Genomic DNA, 16,524 nt, shown 5'->3' with positions numbered 1-16,524 from the left:
CTCGGCCCTCCCAATGATGTTGCACTGGAGGCTCTTTCAGGGTCAGGGGAATTGGATTCAGCTTGTTACTGGATTTAGCATATGAATACACCTTGGGAAGCTTGCAAGGCTGTCCCATGTGGGCAGGAAACTCTCAGAAGCTTGCCAGTTTCTCCCAGAGGGAGAAGTAGGCTACAAGATATCGCTTCTGGGAGCTCGCTTTTAAGTCTCTGGATGTTGGCCATTGATGGGATTACACGCACCTGGGTTCCTCTGCCCTGCTGGTACCTTCATGCGTGAGGCCTGTATGAATGTGTAGAGAAGGGCCTCAAGCATGGCTGTAGCTAGGTTCTGGTGGTCTTCGGCTGCCAGGAGCTCTGCTCGGGGTGGCGAGGGAAGCGGGAGCCCATCCCCTCCGAGGGGTCCTGGGGAAGACAGCCAGGCGTGCGGGCAAGAGACTCTGCATCACTCTCTTCTGGGAGTTCACTTTTAAGTCTCTGGATGTTGGCCGTTGATGGGATTACACACACCTGGGTTCCTCTGCTGGTACCTTCATGTGTGAGGCCCGTCCAAACGTGTGGAGAGGGGCCTTGAGCATGGCTGTAGCTAGGTTCCGGTGGTCTTCGGCTGCCAGGAGCTCTGCTCGGGGTGGCGAGGGAAGCTGGAGCCCATCCCCTCTGAGGGGCCCCGGGGAAGACAGCCAGGCGTGGGGCAAGAGACTCTCTGAGGCTTTGTAGATAAATGGGAATAAATATTATAGGAGGGCCAGAGATTCAAATGACAATGGTTCTTTCAATTTCTGGCACCACGTGGTCCCCTGAGCACTGTCAGCCATAATCTCTGAGCACTGTCAGGTGTGGCCCTCAATCTTACTCCCAAATAAATAGAAACTCTTAAAATATATATTTCTCACCCCTCCCCTCCAAAAATGAAAAGTTAAGGCCCGAAAAGTATAAGGGTGAGGAGACCAAGGGGACCAGTGAGATTGGTCACAGAAAGCCAGTGTGAAAGTAATAATACCAAGTAATAATACCAAATGAGGCCATAGAGATACTGAGGTTGGGAAAGAGCCATATACTGTCTGTGGGTCATCTCAGGGACTTTGTCATGAATCCTCAGAGAGAGAGGAAGATTGGGACCGTGTTTAGCGCAATAGCTACAGGATGATCTGAGTTACAAACTGTATCACTGACCGCTCTCTTGAGAATATATTATAAAGGGGCACAGAGAGGAGACCAGACAAGGATTGCTATTTTCTTTTATATTTGTTTCTAATTTTGACCACACTGGGTGGTTATTGCTTGGTGAGGTCACTCCTGGAGGTGCTGAGACTAAAACTTGCACGTTAGCCCTTTGAGGTATATGTCCTGGACAAGGATTACCCCACCAGACTAATTTATTAAAGCACTGTGATTTACAAAGTTGTTCATCTTTGGGCTTTAGACCTACAATATTCCATCACTACTCCTGCCACCAGTATCAACTTCCTTCCACCAGTGTTCCCAGGTTCTCCGTCTTACCCCCTCCCCAGCCTGCCATGTCATTGAATCTCCAGCTCTTAGGTATTGCCTGGGACAAATACTTGTTGAATAAATACATGCATTTATCTGGCTTCCCATCCATTCATTATCTGCCACATTGCCTATGTTCTTCTCTGCTTCCTGTCTTACAAAATGTTTAGATTCTGTTAATTTTCATTTTGTAGTTTATATATATATGTTAATCCACAAAGTATCTTTTATTTTAATTTAATTTTCTAAATTTATTTTATTAAATTACCATGCGATACATAGTTACAAAGTTGGTCATGATTGGGTTTCAGTCTTACAATGTTCCAACACCCGTCTCTTTACCAGTGTACATTATTCACCATCAATGTCCCCAATTTCCCTCCTTTCACCCCTCATCCCACCCTAGGCTGCCTCTACAGCAGGCACTTTTCTTTTTTCTCTCCCTTGCGCTCTCTGTCTCTCTCTCTGTCTCTCTCTTCTTTTGGACATTATGGCTTTGTAATATACATGATAAAAAGCTTATCATGTATATTCCTTTATTTTCAACACTCAATCTTGTTTGGACTCTTACATTTTTCTTTTTCTTCTCCAATTTTATGTCTTTGTGAGTTTATACTTAGAGGCATTTTTCTGGAAATTTCTGCTCTTATGGTGTTTTTAATTTAGCTTTATTGTTTAGCTGTTAATAAAATTTTTTTCCAGTCAGTAATAAGTTGTCTATAATTCTTGCAGAAGGTAAAGATAATTTTGAATAGTCTTAAGACTTAAAATAATTTTTGTATTTTAGTATGATAGAAATTTAAAATAGAATTTTTCAACTAAAGCTAAGTCACAACTTGTTTAAATTTTTTTTCCATGGGTAGAGTTTGGAGTAAAAGTTACAAAAGTGCTTATAACAGATGCATTGTCTGAATACTTGTTATATCTGGACTCAAAATTGAACTTCACTGACTTAATTTAGATTAAAGAATATGGCTCAGTATGTAAAATTATGATGATTAGGCAATAAAACCTTTGAAAATACAATGAAAAGCTAAATGTCAGCTATTATTAGATATTTTGTCAGTTTTAGGTGATCCACCCCAAAAAAGATGGTTTTAATTGGCATTTCTGAGTGAAGTCAAGGATTTGGTAGTAAAGCTACCTTTTCTTTTCATTTTTTCCGACATTAAATTTGATTACATAAAATTATTCTCTTACATTTCAGATGCCTTCATTGATAGAATAGGCTTTTATGTATATAAAACTTTCATAGACTTCTGGGGCACTGTTGATCACTTCACTAGCTAATACATTTGTATCTTAATATCACAAAATTTTAAAATAGAATTTTTCAACTAAAGCTAAACAATAACTTGGTTTACATTTTTTTCATGGTAGAGTTTGGAGTAAAAGTAACAAGTGCTTATATTAGATGCATTGTCTGACTACATTGTCTGAATGTATTGTCATTTGTTAAAAGGTTGAAACATTTATATCTTTAAGGGAAATATGTTGGTAATGTGGGAGGAAACATTAGAATTCATTATTCAGTTTGGATTTTAAGAATGTATGGAATTAATTTGTGGTTCATATTTTGGTCAGAAAATAAGGTCATATTTCTGCATTAGCATTCAGAGCAGTTGATATCAATCCAGCAAAAATCATGCCAAATTAAATGTAGCATTTAAAAAATAATGTTGAAAATTGTTCTTGTAATGTTTGAGTCCTTTTAATCAATTAATTACTTTTCCTCTACAATAATTGTAGACAGCTGAAGGTTAATGAAGTTTAAAATATTCAGTATTAAGCATTCTAGATTACATAATTGTATTTTAAAACTGCCACATTATGAAAAACAGTTCTATAAAGATTGAGTGTATAAAGACTTAAATGGATCACTGTTAAGAAAAAAAATGAGAAAAAATTAGTTGAATCTTAATATAAAGATGTCTTATACTTAGAATTCTAACTTTTTTGTTTTAATTAGTTCTGCTGGATTATATTAAGTATTGCATGAAAAGAGTTATCTTTGACTTTGCTTTTAAGGATTTTTTTCTTTCTACTTTGCATTGTTTAAAGAATAAATCCACTTACAAGAGTAAGTCCAGAATCATTAGCAAATATGGGTAAAATACTTGAAAAAGTATCTGTTTTGGAATGGTTTAGATCTATTGAAAGAGTCAAAGATGGTACAGAGTTCACAGTTAATCTTCATCCAGTTTTCTGTATTGTTCATGTTTTTGCTATGACAGTACACTTATCCAAACTTGGAAGCCAGCATTGGTACATTACTAGTAGATCACAAAGTTTAATTTCATAGTATACCTTTTTCTTAAACAAGATTCAAAACAGGATGCCACAGTACGTTTAGAAAAGATCATTTTGCTTATTATTTTATTTTTTGGCTTTTGGGCCAACCCAGGTTGGCCGCTTGCAAGGCAAACGCCCTACCCACTGCACTATCACTCTTGGTGCCCCCCCCCCCCCTTTTTGAGTTCTCTAGATTAGCACTTGTCCAGCAGACACTCACTATTTATCAAATGACTGAGTCTACATGGCATACCATGAGATAAATACTTTGCACATAATGCCTAGGAACCTACTTAAGCAGTAATATTAAGAAAAAATGTTAGGAGGACTGGGGATGTAGAGCACTTTGCCTTGCATGTGTGAGGCCCAGTTATTAATCCCTGACACTGTCCTTCTCACACCCCAAAAGTTAAAAGGTTGATGTTTAAATTTTTTAGATGTGCATATTTAACCTTTGTACCGTTGATACACAGTCTATTACAGCTCTTTTGTGGTTCTTGCTTTCCTGCTTAATAATAAAAATCTCCCCAAAACTTAAAAAATTGACCTTGTTTCCATCAATTTATTGCAATAGTGATATATTGTTGTTTACTAATTTAATCTTTTCATATTCTTTCTTAGCTTACTGAAATGCAAGCTGAAAGTAGTTATTATAGCCCTCAGAAAGTAAAATCTAAAGAAGTGCTGTGTTGGGAACAAGAAGGAACTACCATTGAGGTAATCTTTCAGCATTGAAAATACATACTTTTAATCTTTTGAGTGACACTTAAAGTTGATTTTTAATAGGTTTTGCTGTATGTCTAAAGTGTAATTTTAATGTGTTTAAAGGATTTTTGAGTTTAATGTTTTTATTTCAGGGATCAATATTGGTTAAAATAAGTATTCTTTTAGCATTTTACTCTAATCGGCAAATTATTTCATTTTTTAAAAAACTTTAACTTATGTTCATGTGCTTGAATATATTAGGGTGCATGAGTCCCTTTCACTGAGATATAAAGGTTGAGGGTATACTGATAAGTAAGGTATTTCTTACTTTAATAGAACATATGGTCTGAGGAGGGATATATTGGAAAGGTCATAATCCTAAAGGTGTAACAACTGATTTAGACGGTGTAGGAGGAAACTCTGAAACATTTAAAATGAGTTCAAATTCTTTCACGTTTATTTTTTCCTTTTCTAGGCCCTTATGATGGGAGAGCCATTCTTTGATTGCCAGATTGGTTTTGTGGGTTGTAGAGCCATGTGCCTTAAAGGAATTATGGGTGTTAAAGATTTTGAGGAGAACATGAATAGAAATGAAACTGTAAGTCAATTTTTTCTCCCTATTTCACTACAGAATACAGAGATAATGAAGTGCTTATTGAAGGATTTAAGCTGTACCAAAATATCTTTTAGACTATGTGCATCTTGAGAGAGGGACTTGACTTCTTCCCCCTAGAAGAAATTATAGAGGTCAGGGGAATTTATAAAGTTGGTAGCACGTAACAGCTGAACAGTACTTTCAAATACTTTCCTATTCATAAATGTTTCTTCTTTCTTCTTTCCATTTGTAAAACCTACTTGGAGTTCCTTTGGTTTGTTTAAGAAATGTTCTTTGCCAAAACAGGTGGTGAAACTGAAGACAGCATTTCTTTTCTTTTTATAGGACTTAGGAGTTGTAGTGATTTCTGTTAACTATTGAATGAGTGTTGTAAAACCAAAGGTTTTTTTTTTTTTTTTTTTTTTTAAGTTGAATCACTCATCTCCCTACCCTCATCCCATATTAAATATTTTGCATTTTTTTTCAGGAAGCCTGTTTTTTCATTTGTGGTGAAAATTTGAGTATGAAAGGTTTGACATATCTTACAAACTCATTATTTGATTACCGAAGTCCAGAAAATAATGGTACTCGTGCAGAATTTATCTTGGATGCAGTCCATCATAAGGTCAGAGAATACAGAATAAATATTTGGGTCAGATTCTATGTTTTGTTTTGGGGGCTGCTTTGTGAATCCTTGTATTGCTATCATTTTGAATATGTTCTAAATACTAATTGCTCTTTGAAAAATTTAGAATATTTTTGCCCAGCTTCTATATTTATTACTATATAATTGTTTTAGAATGTAGGAACACTGCTATTTATTCAGCCATTGATTAAGCTGATTGAATTGGGCCTGAACTCCACATTAGTCTTTTTTTAAAAAAATATTTTAGATCTTATAAGTTAGTTCACAATGTTTGATTACAGTCAATATTCAAACACCAATCCCACCACCATTACACCTTCCCACCACCAAATTCGGGATGTTTCCATCCCAAACCCAAACCCCTGTCCCAAAACACAACTGAAATAATGTATTTCATATTGTCTGTTATGAAGAACTGCTGAACATGCTTATAAAAAAGTGTTCATTTAGGAAACAGTGTGAAGATCATTCTATCTGGGCAGGAGCCATTAAGACATTCTATAGAATATCACTAACATGTTGTTAAAGTTTGGGTAATGTGAGCTTTGGCATATATATCTGAAAGTATGTATATGTGTGTATATTATATGTATATATTTCCCTCTGATTTGTTGCCTACTATCTGAAACTTATAAAAATGTGGTGTGGTAATTATGGGGTAGGGAGTGTTTTATGATGTGTCGTGGTGCAGGAATATGTCATACGTGAGGCTCGGCCCGAGTGCGTGGGGAGCGGCCTTGAGCGTGGCAGCAGTTGGGTTGTGGAGGTTTTCGGCCGCTGGAGCTGGGTCCTTTGGGGTGGGGAGGGCTCTCACCTGCCCTACTCTGGAGCGCCCCCTGGGAAACAGCCTGGAGTAGAGTCCTCTGGCATGGTTATGGGGGCCTCATGTTATGCTCTCTTTCGGGAGAAGAAGCCATATGATCTGGATGGTGGCCGATGGCGAGATTATCTGGTGCTGGCAGGAGGTGGCTTATGGGCATGACCTCTGGGTCTCTTGGAGACTGGGGGAAGTAGGCAGAGGATCTCTGCTCCTGGTCCTGTTGAGGCCAGAGTCCAAGGTCACAAATTTCTGCATTACCTGGGTTCTGTAGGACTTCACTCATATGTGAGGCTCAGCCAAGTGCTTGGGGAGCGGCTTTAAGCGTGGCAGCAGTAGGGTTGTGGAGGTTTTTGGCTATTGGACCTGGGGCAGGGAGGGCTCTCACCCACCCCCTTCTGGAGCGCCTAGGTAAAGACAGCTTGGCTCAGGGTCAGGACATTCTGCAGCTCTCTCTTTCGGGGGAGTTTTAGTTTAGTCCCTTGGTCTTGGCCGTTGATGAGATTACATGGTGCTGGGGATAGTTTGTAGGTGTGACTGCCAAACTAGTGGAAAACTGGGAACCTGGGGGGAGGAGGCCCAGTCCTGATTCAAGCAGGCCTGGAACTCTCAGTCACAGGTACCTGCCTACCTTTGCACTACAGGCCCTAATTGCGTCTTTTGACCTCTTGAGATTTATGGGTCTCTGAAATAAGGCCAATAAATGAGTTTATATAGCTGAGCTGGAGATGGTTTGTGGGTGTGGATCCCACATACCTAACTTTTGGTCGTTTAATTTCTTAGTAAACTTGGTCCCAAGTTGTTAGGGTCTGGCCAAAGGCACAGCAGCAATTTTGGGGTATCTGGAAGTCTGAAGGCACCCTCAGGCTGCTGATGTACTCACCCCACAGGTACAGGTTGATTTGCTGGCGGCACCATGCCCCTGCCAGTTTCTATATTTAGAAGTGTTGAAGAATACACAAAGATCTCTACCTTTGTATCTACGGTTAACTTATCCATTCCATACTGTTTAACAGAGATGGTAGAGTTATCTTTTATTCCAGTTAGCTTTCGGATGTGGGATTGATAGGAAGTGATACAGGATTATACATTTTACTGTTTACATCTTAGTGTTTGAGTTTTTTAAAAAAATTGTGTTAATGTACTTTCAATGGAAGAAATTAAAAAATTCAAAAAGTTGCCTGAAGAATAGAATAATTTACTAATTAACTCTTTCACTGTAGATTTACTTTTTAAAAAAATGTTTTTTGGGCCATACCCTGCAGTGCTCAGGGCTTATGTCTGATTCTACACTCAAGTATAACTCCTGGTGAGGTCTGGGGATCATATGGGGTACTGGGGACAAATCTAGGTCTCATGGGTTGACCGTGTTTAAGGCAAGGGCTCTACCTGCTGTACTATTGCTCTAGCCCTTAGATTTACATTTTTAGTTGAAGGTAAGGAAATTAGTATTGAACTACATAATTAGCATACATTCAAAATGTTTTGGAATGTTTTTAGTGTTTGAACTGCTTCATGTAAACATAATGAAATACTTAAGGATATTTGAGAATGTACATTATTAGACAGTTTTCTGATGGTGATGAAAGTTCAGGTTGTACCATCCACCATTATAGATATTCAGTAACCAGACTTTATTGATAAAGTGATCACAACATCTTGTAAAGTTACCAGCGTCCTTTTGTGTGGTTTGTAATACAGGTATCGTTACTGTTAGAATAGAATTTTTTTGGACAACCTGTGCTGTTTTGGAAATCTTTTGAGTTCATACATGTTCTGTGTAAGGATGTGTATTTGATTTTTTTACCTATCAGATTTTAAATTATAAATTCAAAAGATTTTTCTAGGACTGGAGTGGTAGTACAGAAGGTAGAGCATTTGCTTTTCACCTGGCTGACCTCTGTGCATTCTCTGGCACCCCATCTGGTCCTCTGAGCCCTGCCAGGAGTAATCCCTGAGAACTGCTGGGTGTGGTGGAAAACGAAGTGTTCCTTCTGATGTTTTGTTTGCTTTGCTTTGTTGCAGGAGGCATACACTGAGATAGCCGGGATGCAGAGGTTTGGTGCCTTTTATATGGATTACCTGTACACAGTGGAGAGCACCAGCAGCAAAGGTACTGACTTCTTTCTCCGGTGTCTGCTTCTCCTTAGCAAAAACAAAACCTGCTTCTGAATAAGTTGGTCTTGGGCTGGTTACACTCTTAATATTACTTTTCATATATATGTGTGTGTGTATATACATATATGTATATATGTATACATATATATATACACACACACACACACACACGGGAGGGTTAATGTAATTCTTCAAACATTGAATTTTATAGATTTATTGTTGGTTTGCAGTACTCCAAAATTTTGGGAGTATAGTCTTACACCTCAACTTGTGTGTAAGACTCATGTATCCACCTTCAAAATTGCAGTACCATCACACTATCAAAATGATCCCTTTGCCCATTACCCCTGTCACTGTCACTGTCATCCCATTGTTCATTGATTTGCTCCCATTGCCCCCTTCATAATAATTAGACATCATTGCAAATGCTTTTCTAAACCTAAAGTCAGTGATTGAAAGTGTTATCTACAGCAGAAGATTTTTAGAAACATAAAGATGAGATTTATATTAAAAAGATTGGGAGGGGCAATCTAGGCGCTGTAGTCAGTGATCATTTCTTCCTGGTGGATCCTGGGGACTATGTAGGGTATTGGGGATTGATCCTGGCTTGGCTGCGTGCAAAGGAAATTCTCTTCATGGTGTGCTATTGCTTCTGCCCCTAAAGATAAAATTTGTTCACTTCCATTATTGGATTGAGGAAAGGATGAAAGAGAAATATCATAGTTGATTGCTTTTTTTGTATTTGGAATGTTGGGACCATGTTGGTATAACTTGATTGTTAATGATTCTACTTAAGAATTAGTTTCCTAACTACAAAACACTACTTAAAGAAATAAAAGAGGACACAAGGAAATGGAAACATATCCCCTGCTCGTGTATTTGGAGAATTAACATTGTCAAAATGGCAGTACTCCCCAAAGCATTATACAGATTCAGTGCGATCCCTATAAGGATACCCATGACATTCTTCAAAGAAATGGAGCAAACACTCCTGAAATTCATATGGAACAATAAGCACCAATGAATAGCTAAAGCAATTCTTGGGAAAAAGAAGATGGGAGGAATCACCTTTCCTAACCTCAACCTCTACTACAAAGCGGTAACAATTAAAACAGCATGGTACTGGAACAAAAGCAGAGCCACAGACCAATGGAACAGGGTTGAATATCTTGACACACACCCTCAAACATATGATCATCTAATCTTTGATAAGGGAGCAAGAAATGTGAAATGGAGCAAGGCAAGCCTCTTTAACAAATGGTGCTGGCAAAACTGGACAGCTACATGCAAAAAAATAGCTCAGGCCTGTACCTAACACCATGCACAAGAGTCAGATCAAAATGGATTAAAGACTTCAACATCAGACCAAAATCCATCAGGTACATTGAAGACAAGATTGGCAAAACCCTCCATGACAAAGAAGCTAAAGGTATCTTTAAAGTGACACACCATTGGCCAAGCAAGTGGAAACAGAGATAAACAAATGGGACTGACTACCTTAAACTGAGAAGCTTCTGCACCTCAAAAGACACAGTGACCAGAATACAAAGACAGTCTACAGAATGGGAAAGGATATTCACCCAATACCCATATGATAAGGGGTTGATATCAAGGATTTTGATATCAAGGATTTTGGTTGAACTCTACAAGAAGAAAATATTCAATCCCATCAGAAAATGGGGGGAGGAAATGAACAGAAACTTTCTCAAAGAAGAAATCCGAATGGCTAGAAGACACATGAAAAAATGTTCCTCATCACTAATCATCAGGGAGATGCCGATCAAAACAACAATGAGATATCACCTCACACCACAGAGACTGGCCCACATCCAAAAGAACAGAAACAACTGGTGTTGGTGGGGATGTGAGGAGAAAGGGACTCTCCTTCACTGCTGGTGGGAATGCCGACCGGTGCAGCCCTTTTGGAAAACAGTATGGTCGTTTCTCAGAAAATCAGAAATTGAGCTCCCGTTTGACCCACCAATACCACTTCTGGGAATATACCCTGGAGATGCAAAAAAGCACAGTAGAAATGACATCTTCACTTATGTGTTCATTGCAGCACTGTTTACAATTAGCCAGAATCTATAAAAAACCCACGTGCCCGAGAACAGATGACTGGCTAAAGAAACTTGGGTACATCTATACAATGGAATACTATGCAGCCATTAGAAAAAAAATGAAGTCATGAAATTTGCATATAGGTGGATCAACATGGAAAGTATCACTTTCATTTAACGTGAAATGAGTCAGAGAGGGACAGACATAGAAAGATTGCACTTATTTGTGGAATGTAAAGTAACAGAATGGGAGACTAACACCTAAGAATAGTAGAGATAAGTACCAAGAGGATTACTCCATAGCTTAGAAGCCAGCCTCGAATTCTGGGGTAAAAGGCAGCTCAGATAGGGAAGGGACCACCAAGTAAAGGGTGCTAGAAGGGCCTGCTTGGGATGGGAGATGCGGGCTGAAAGTAGACTATAGACCGAACATGATGGACACTCAGTATCACTGTTGCAAACCACAACACCCAAAAGAAGAGAGAGAGCAAAAGGGAATTCCCTGCCACAGAGGCTGGATGGGGTGGAGGGGAAAGGGTGGGGGTGGTGGGAGGGATGTTGGTGGTGGAGGATGGGCACTGGTGGAGGGATGACCATTTCAGTCATATAACTTGCCCATTACATGACTGAAATGCAAGCACGAAAGTTTGTAAGTCTGTAACTGTACCTCACGGTTATTCACTAATAAAAAATTAAAAAAAAAGAATTAATTTTCTAATTTCTTGGGTAGCACTGAAACAGTCTGTCTCCTTTAAAGTTAGGAGTTTTAGACCCAAAATTTAAAGTTATAAGATTAATGCTGAGAACCATGGGGAAAGAAAACAGGTGAATCACTCGTGAAAGAGCATAATTAAGAATGTAGATTTTCTCCCAAGTGAAGGTAGATTCTTTGCCCACGGACAGCACAAGAAGGGGGTTCTTTTGATGGCTATTATATCCGCTCTTCAGAGATGGGGAAGATTCATTTTCTTCAAGTCAATATAAAAAGCAGGTGATGCCTCTAGCTGCCCTGCAGACACTGAGAAACCCTCATTAACCAGGCTGGCTATATATTAATTAGAAGAAGAGCCAAACATTCATTCAGGAGACCCGAATGACCAAATATTTGTAGGGAAGGCCAAAAATACCTTGCTGAAGATATATAGCTAATGCTAATCAGACTTGTACATTTTAGAAAGGCCACTGATTTTGAAATTTAAACTACATTTTGATTGAATTGGGTTAGCGGGTTGGGGGAGGGGGGCTGCGGGATGTGTGGCATGTGAATTTTTATCATTTTAAAGGCATTTTGAAGTTCATATGAAGTTTTGTTTATAATGTGACATTTGTTTAGCAACACCTTTGTGGATTCAAAGCAGGACATTTTCTTGTGCTTTTGAATTTTGTGAATTGCAGCTAAAGTTCTGGTTGTCTTCAGGTTACCCCATTCTGTCGAATAGGTAGCTCTGCAAATGTCTGGATGTTCAGGTAATATCTAGGATAAGTAATGTTTCCTTAAAAAATGTGAATGGAGGACTGGAGACGTTATATGGTAGGTAGGGCGCTTACCTTGCACTTGGCAGACCTGTACCCCATATGATTCCTTTAGGCCCCCAGAAATATTTATAGAGGAATAAGCTGTGAGCTCATTGGCGTGTGGCCCCAAGTTCCTGCCCCCTTCAGTAAAACAAACAAAACAGGAAAAAGTATGATAACTAATTTCTACTGTGACTTAATTTATGTATGCATTTATATAATATTAACTGATTTATTTGAATGTTACATTTAAATCTGTGTGATCATCTCATTTATACTATGTGAAAAATCTTTTTGTTTGTAACATTGAAACTATAGATGACAGTGTTTTTTGTTTGAAATGAAGAATACATATTTATGAAACCATTATTATAAGGTAATAAATGGTATTGAAAAACCCAGAGTCTCCCTTGTGGAGGACCTTTGCTGGCCTTAGAGTTCTATTTTGGAAAAAGCAAGTGATATTTATTGTTCACTTTCTTAGTACTTTTAGAGCCTTTCAAGATACCCTGTGGACAAATTACTTAAGCTATGTAATTTTCAGTGAATATATTAGGCAAATAAATAGTAAAATGCTAAAAGAATCCACAGAAGAATCCATACTTTTCTACAGTCAACAGAATTGCATTGTGTAGGATTATTGAATCATAAGTCAATGAGATTTTAGAGAATACTTTTAAAAGTGAATAACTCCCTCCCCCCTACACACACACACACACACACACACACACACACACACACACACACACACACACACACACACACACACACACACACACACACACACACACCCTGGCCCCCCCCCCCCCATGGTTCTCAGAGGGCTCCTCCTGGCTAGGTTCTTTGAGGAGGCTTCTGCCAGAGTGCAGTGTGCCAAGCTCGATGCAGTGCTGCTTACTAAATTTGGACCTCCTTCATGGAAAGCATGCATGACAGCCGGGCATCCTATCCCTCCAGCCCCTGGGAAACTTCTTATGACATTAAGAATGGAGAGTAGTAATAATTGTTCTTGTTGAATCAAGCTTTTTTGCGGTGGGGATTGAGGTGAGATGGGGGTTCCTCCGTGAGTCTTGGGGCCAAGGATGCAGTGCTGCCCGGTGCCTGCAGTGGGGGACCATGGGCTTCTAGGGTCTGCATTTGGTCATGCTCATGGCCCATATGCAGTACAGGGGGCTGAAACAAGGCCAGCCGTATGCAGGGCCCGGTGTGCTTTACTCCCTGTGCTTGTTGGCGTATCAGTTCCTTTTTTGTTGGTAATATTTTCTTGTATGTGGAAAGAAAATGATGTACCAGTTTCTGTGCATTTAGGTGACAGAACTGGTTTAAAGCACTAAGCTCTGAAAGAGTGAGAGGAATATTAATAAAATAGGGGGTGTGACTAATGCTTTACGATAAAATATAACCTTTTGTAGGTTCTGCAAATCTACAGGACTTTTCTTCAGGGAAAAGTGAAGATTTGGGAACATTTCATGAGAAGTCAACTAAAAGCCTTGTTATTGGTCCTCTTGATTTTCGTTTGGATAGCAGTGCAGTTCATCGAATTTTGAAAATGATTGTTTGTGCCTTGGAACATGAATATGAACCATACAGCAGACTAAAACCAGGTTTGTTTTGGTTTAATTTGGACTTTCTTGCCAATTGATGTGAATGATAGCTTATTCTATTTTGCTAACTTAGCTAGTTTTTTGCCCAATTTTTATATATTCAGTTGTTAAAAAATAAACCATGTGTGGAATTATGGAATTAGAAGGAATTATGCTTAAGTCTTTGCCTGTATTTTACCATTGTACCTTTTTTGGGGGGTGCAGGCAGTAGAGTTGTAGGGGAAAGGGAGGACTTGCCAAGTAATTGTTAGGGACCTGGGGCCACTGGGTCATTTTGTATGGACAGTTCAGTGTTGGGCCCAGCAGTGCTGAGGGCTGCCTGGACCACACTTGGCAGTGCATGAGGAGCTGAGTGGTGCTGGAAATCCAACAAGGCCGGTATCCCAGCTCTCTGAGCTAGCTCCTTGGTCCTTATTAGATGTTTTTTGGCACATGAGTTTCATACTATTCACAACATACCAATTTGTTTGTGGACTATACTTGGCAGTGCTCTAGGGCTTACTCCTGGTTCTGTGCTTGGGGACCACTCCATGGGGACTCCTAAGTCTGTGTGTCGTGCCAGGAATTGAACCAGGGTTGGGCACATGCAAGGCAAGTGCCTTACCCACTGTACTTTGTCTCTGACCCCAGGACATAGCTTTTTGATAACTTTTATGAGTATTACTTGTAAAATATGATTCTTATTTTCACTTAGGTAATCCCAAAGGTCAGACACAAAAATACACTTTAAATATACAAGCTTAATATCAGGAGACTGTAGAAGTGTAGCACTGTCGTCCCATTATTCATTGCTCGAGCGGGCACCAGTAACGTCTCTATTGTGAGACTTGTTATTGTTTTTGGCATATTGAATACACCACGGGTAGCTTGCCAGGCTCTGCCATGTGGCGGGATACTCTCGGTAGCTTACTGGGTTCTCCGAGAGGGACAGAGGAATCGAACCTGGGTCGGCTGTGTGCAAGGCAAATAAATGCCCTACCCACTGTGCTATTGCTTCAGTCCAATACCTACATGAGACAATAGGTATTATTAATAGAATTTTTGCTTTTTTTCCTACATGGTTCAGAGATTTGATTATCTCAGTTTTATAAAGTACAATCTAAAAAAAAAAATGTAACAGAGCACCTTAGCGTAGGACGTAGTAGGAAATAAGGGAACATAAGAATAAAGAATCCAGTTGACTCATACTATGGTTTGGGTTTTGACCTTTTCCCTATCTCTTTAATGGGTTTAATTATCGTGACAGAGATGGTTAAATTGTGGCCTGTTACCTAGTCTTATACTAATACACATATTTTGTGCAGTAACAAATTCAGAACTTCCCTGGTACAGTCAGCTGACTGGGTATGGCTCTTGGTCTGGTTGGTAGGAGAATTTCATGTGGATTTTTGGGCCAAGACTTCAAAGGAAGGGAAATGTCTTCTGGGACGCAGGTGATGACTCAGGGGACCCCGTGCACGTTTTACATGTGGGAGTCTGGTATTGGATCCTTGGGACCCATTGGGCCCCTGGGCATTGCTGAGGGTAATCTCCCACCCTTCCCTCAATGAAAACCAAAACCTCAAGACCATGCCTTTTTCTTTCTCTATTTCTTCTGTCTGGGAAATAGTGATAATAGAGCTGCAACTGCCATTTAATCCCCAAGATGAATGCAGCAGAGAGCCTAGGTCTTGGATGGTATGCTAGCACTATGTCAGCCTTTGGCTTTCAGTTATTTCAGTGTGGGGCCATACCTGTGCTGCTAATGGCTACTCCAAGTGCCACACACACAGACTTTCCCCAGATGGGGCTTTGGGTTCAGGTGTTGTGGAAGATAGAACCTAGACTTCAGCATGCAAAGCATGAGCCTTTAGGACTTTGAGCTAGTATAGGGGCCCAGTGCTGTACTTTAGACCCAGATTGTTGCATGAGAGAGCAGTAAGCTTTTCCTTTAGCCTCTATTATTTTACTTTTCTCATAGCAAATATACTGTTACTTAAAATGATGTGCTAATAGGGCTTGGTGCCCAAGACTTGTGCATGTAAAAGCACATGGTAGTACTGCATGCATGGTAAGTGGCATGCTCATGCATTCATTCACTGCACCTGGCTTGAAAGCCCACTGGATGCCAGGTACTGTTATAAGTGCTGTCAATGGTAGCTACTAGACAGCCCAGCAACTTTACTCCTGTCATTTATCCTAGAGAAATTAAAACTCATGTTCATATTCTCCCAGTCCCCCAAAAGAAATACTTTTTTTAATGTAAAACTACCAGTTCATAGATTAAAATATCCACGTTTAATAAATAGGAAGGAGAACAAGAGAAAATGGTAGCTATATCATTTCATTTAATGATATAACTCATTCTGTTTACCAACACTTGATAACATTTCCACACCTAACTCAAATTTAGAGGGTTCTATTGCTAAAAGAACAAGAGTAACTACTTTGGGGCAGTTAGTTATGGTGTTTCACCCACAGTGGAGTCAGGTCAGCCCAATCCTGTAGGCCAGTTCTCAGGCTCCGCTATCTTTGGCCATTTGTTATTTCCCTCCTGTCTTTCTCCATATCTTGCCTAGGAGAGAGGTCGTTCTCAATTTTGTGGAAGGCTTTGAGAAGAATAGGTATTTTTCTTTGAATGTTATTTGAGAATTCACTTTTTAAAAATGATTAGAAAACATTTTTTTAAACATGAACATTATG

General features: G+C 39.4%; 1 protein-coding gene across 6 annotated transcripts in view; it reads left to right on the top strand.

Annotated features, from left to right (window-relative positions):
* The window catches only part of VPS13B (vacuolar protein sorting 13 homolog B), a 645,914-nt gene that overhangs the window by 50,465 nt on the left and 578,925 nt on the right, over positions 1–16,524 (top strand). For all 6 annotated transcript variants that reach the window (XR_008628450.1, XM_055125276.1, XM_055125277.1 and 3 more), the window contains exons 8-12: positions 4,404–4,499; positions 4,963–5,085; positions 5,570–5,707; positions 8,571–8,658; positions 13,651–13,842. Coding sequence is in view for 5 of the 6 variants with exons in the window: in XM_055125276.1 (XP_054981251.1) it covers positions 4,404–4,499; positions 4,963–5,085; positions 5,570–5,707; positions 8,571–8,658; positions 13,651–13,842 (637 nt within the window). In the remaining variant the exon portion in view is untranslated. The remainder of the gene's footprint in view (positions 1–4,403; positions 4,500–4,962; positions 5,086–5,569; positions 5,708–8,570; positions 8,659–13,650; positions 13,843–16,524) is intronic.

The sequence above is a fragment of the Sorex araneus genome, chromosome 2 (assembly GCF_027595985.1).
Source record: "Sorex araneus isolate mSorAra2 chromosome 2, mSorAra2.pri, whole genome shotgun sequence".
NCBI lineage: Eukaryota > Metazoa > Chordata > Mammalia > Eulipotyphla > Soricidae > Sorex > Sorex araneus.
Note: the sequence above shows the minus strand (reverse complement) of the source record. Positions and strands in the feature narration are given on the sequence as shown.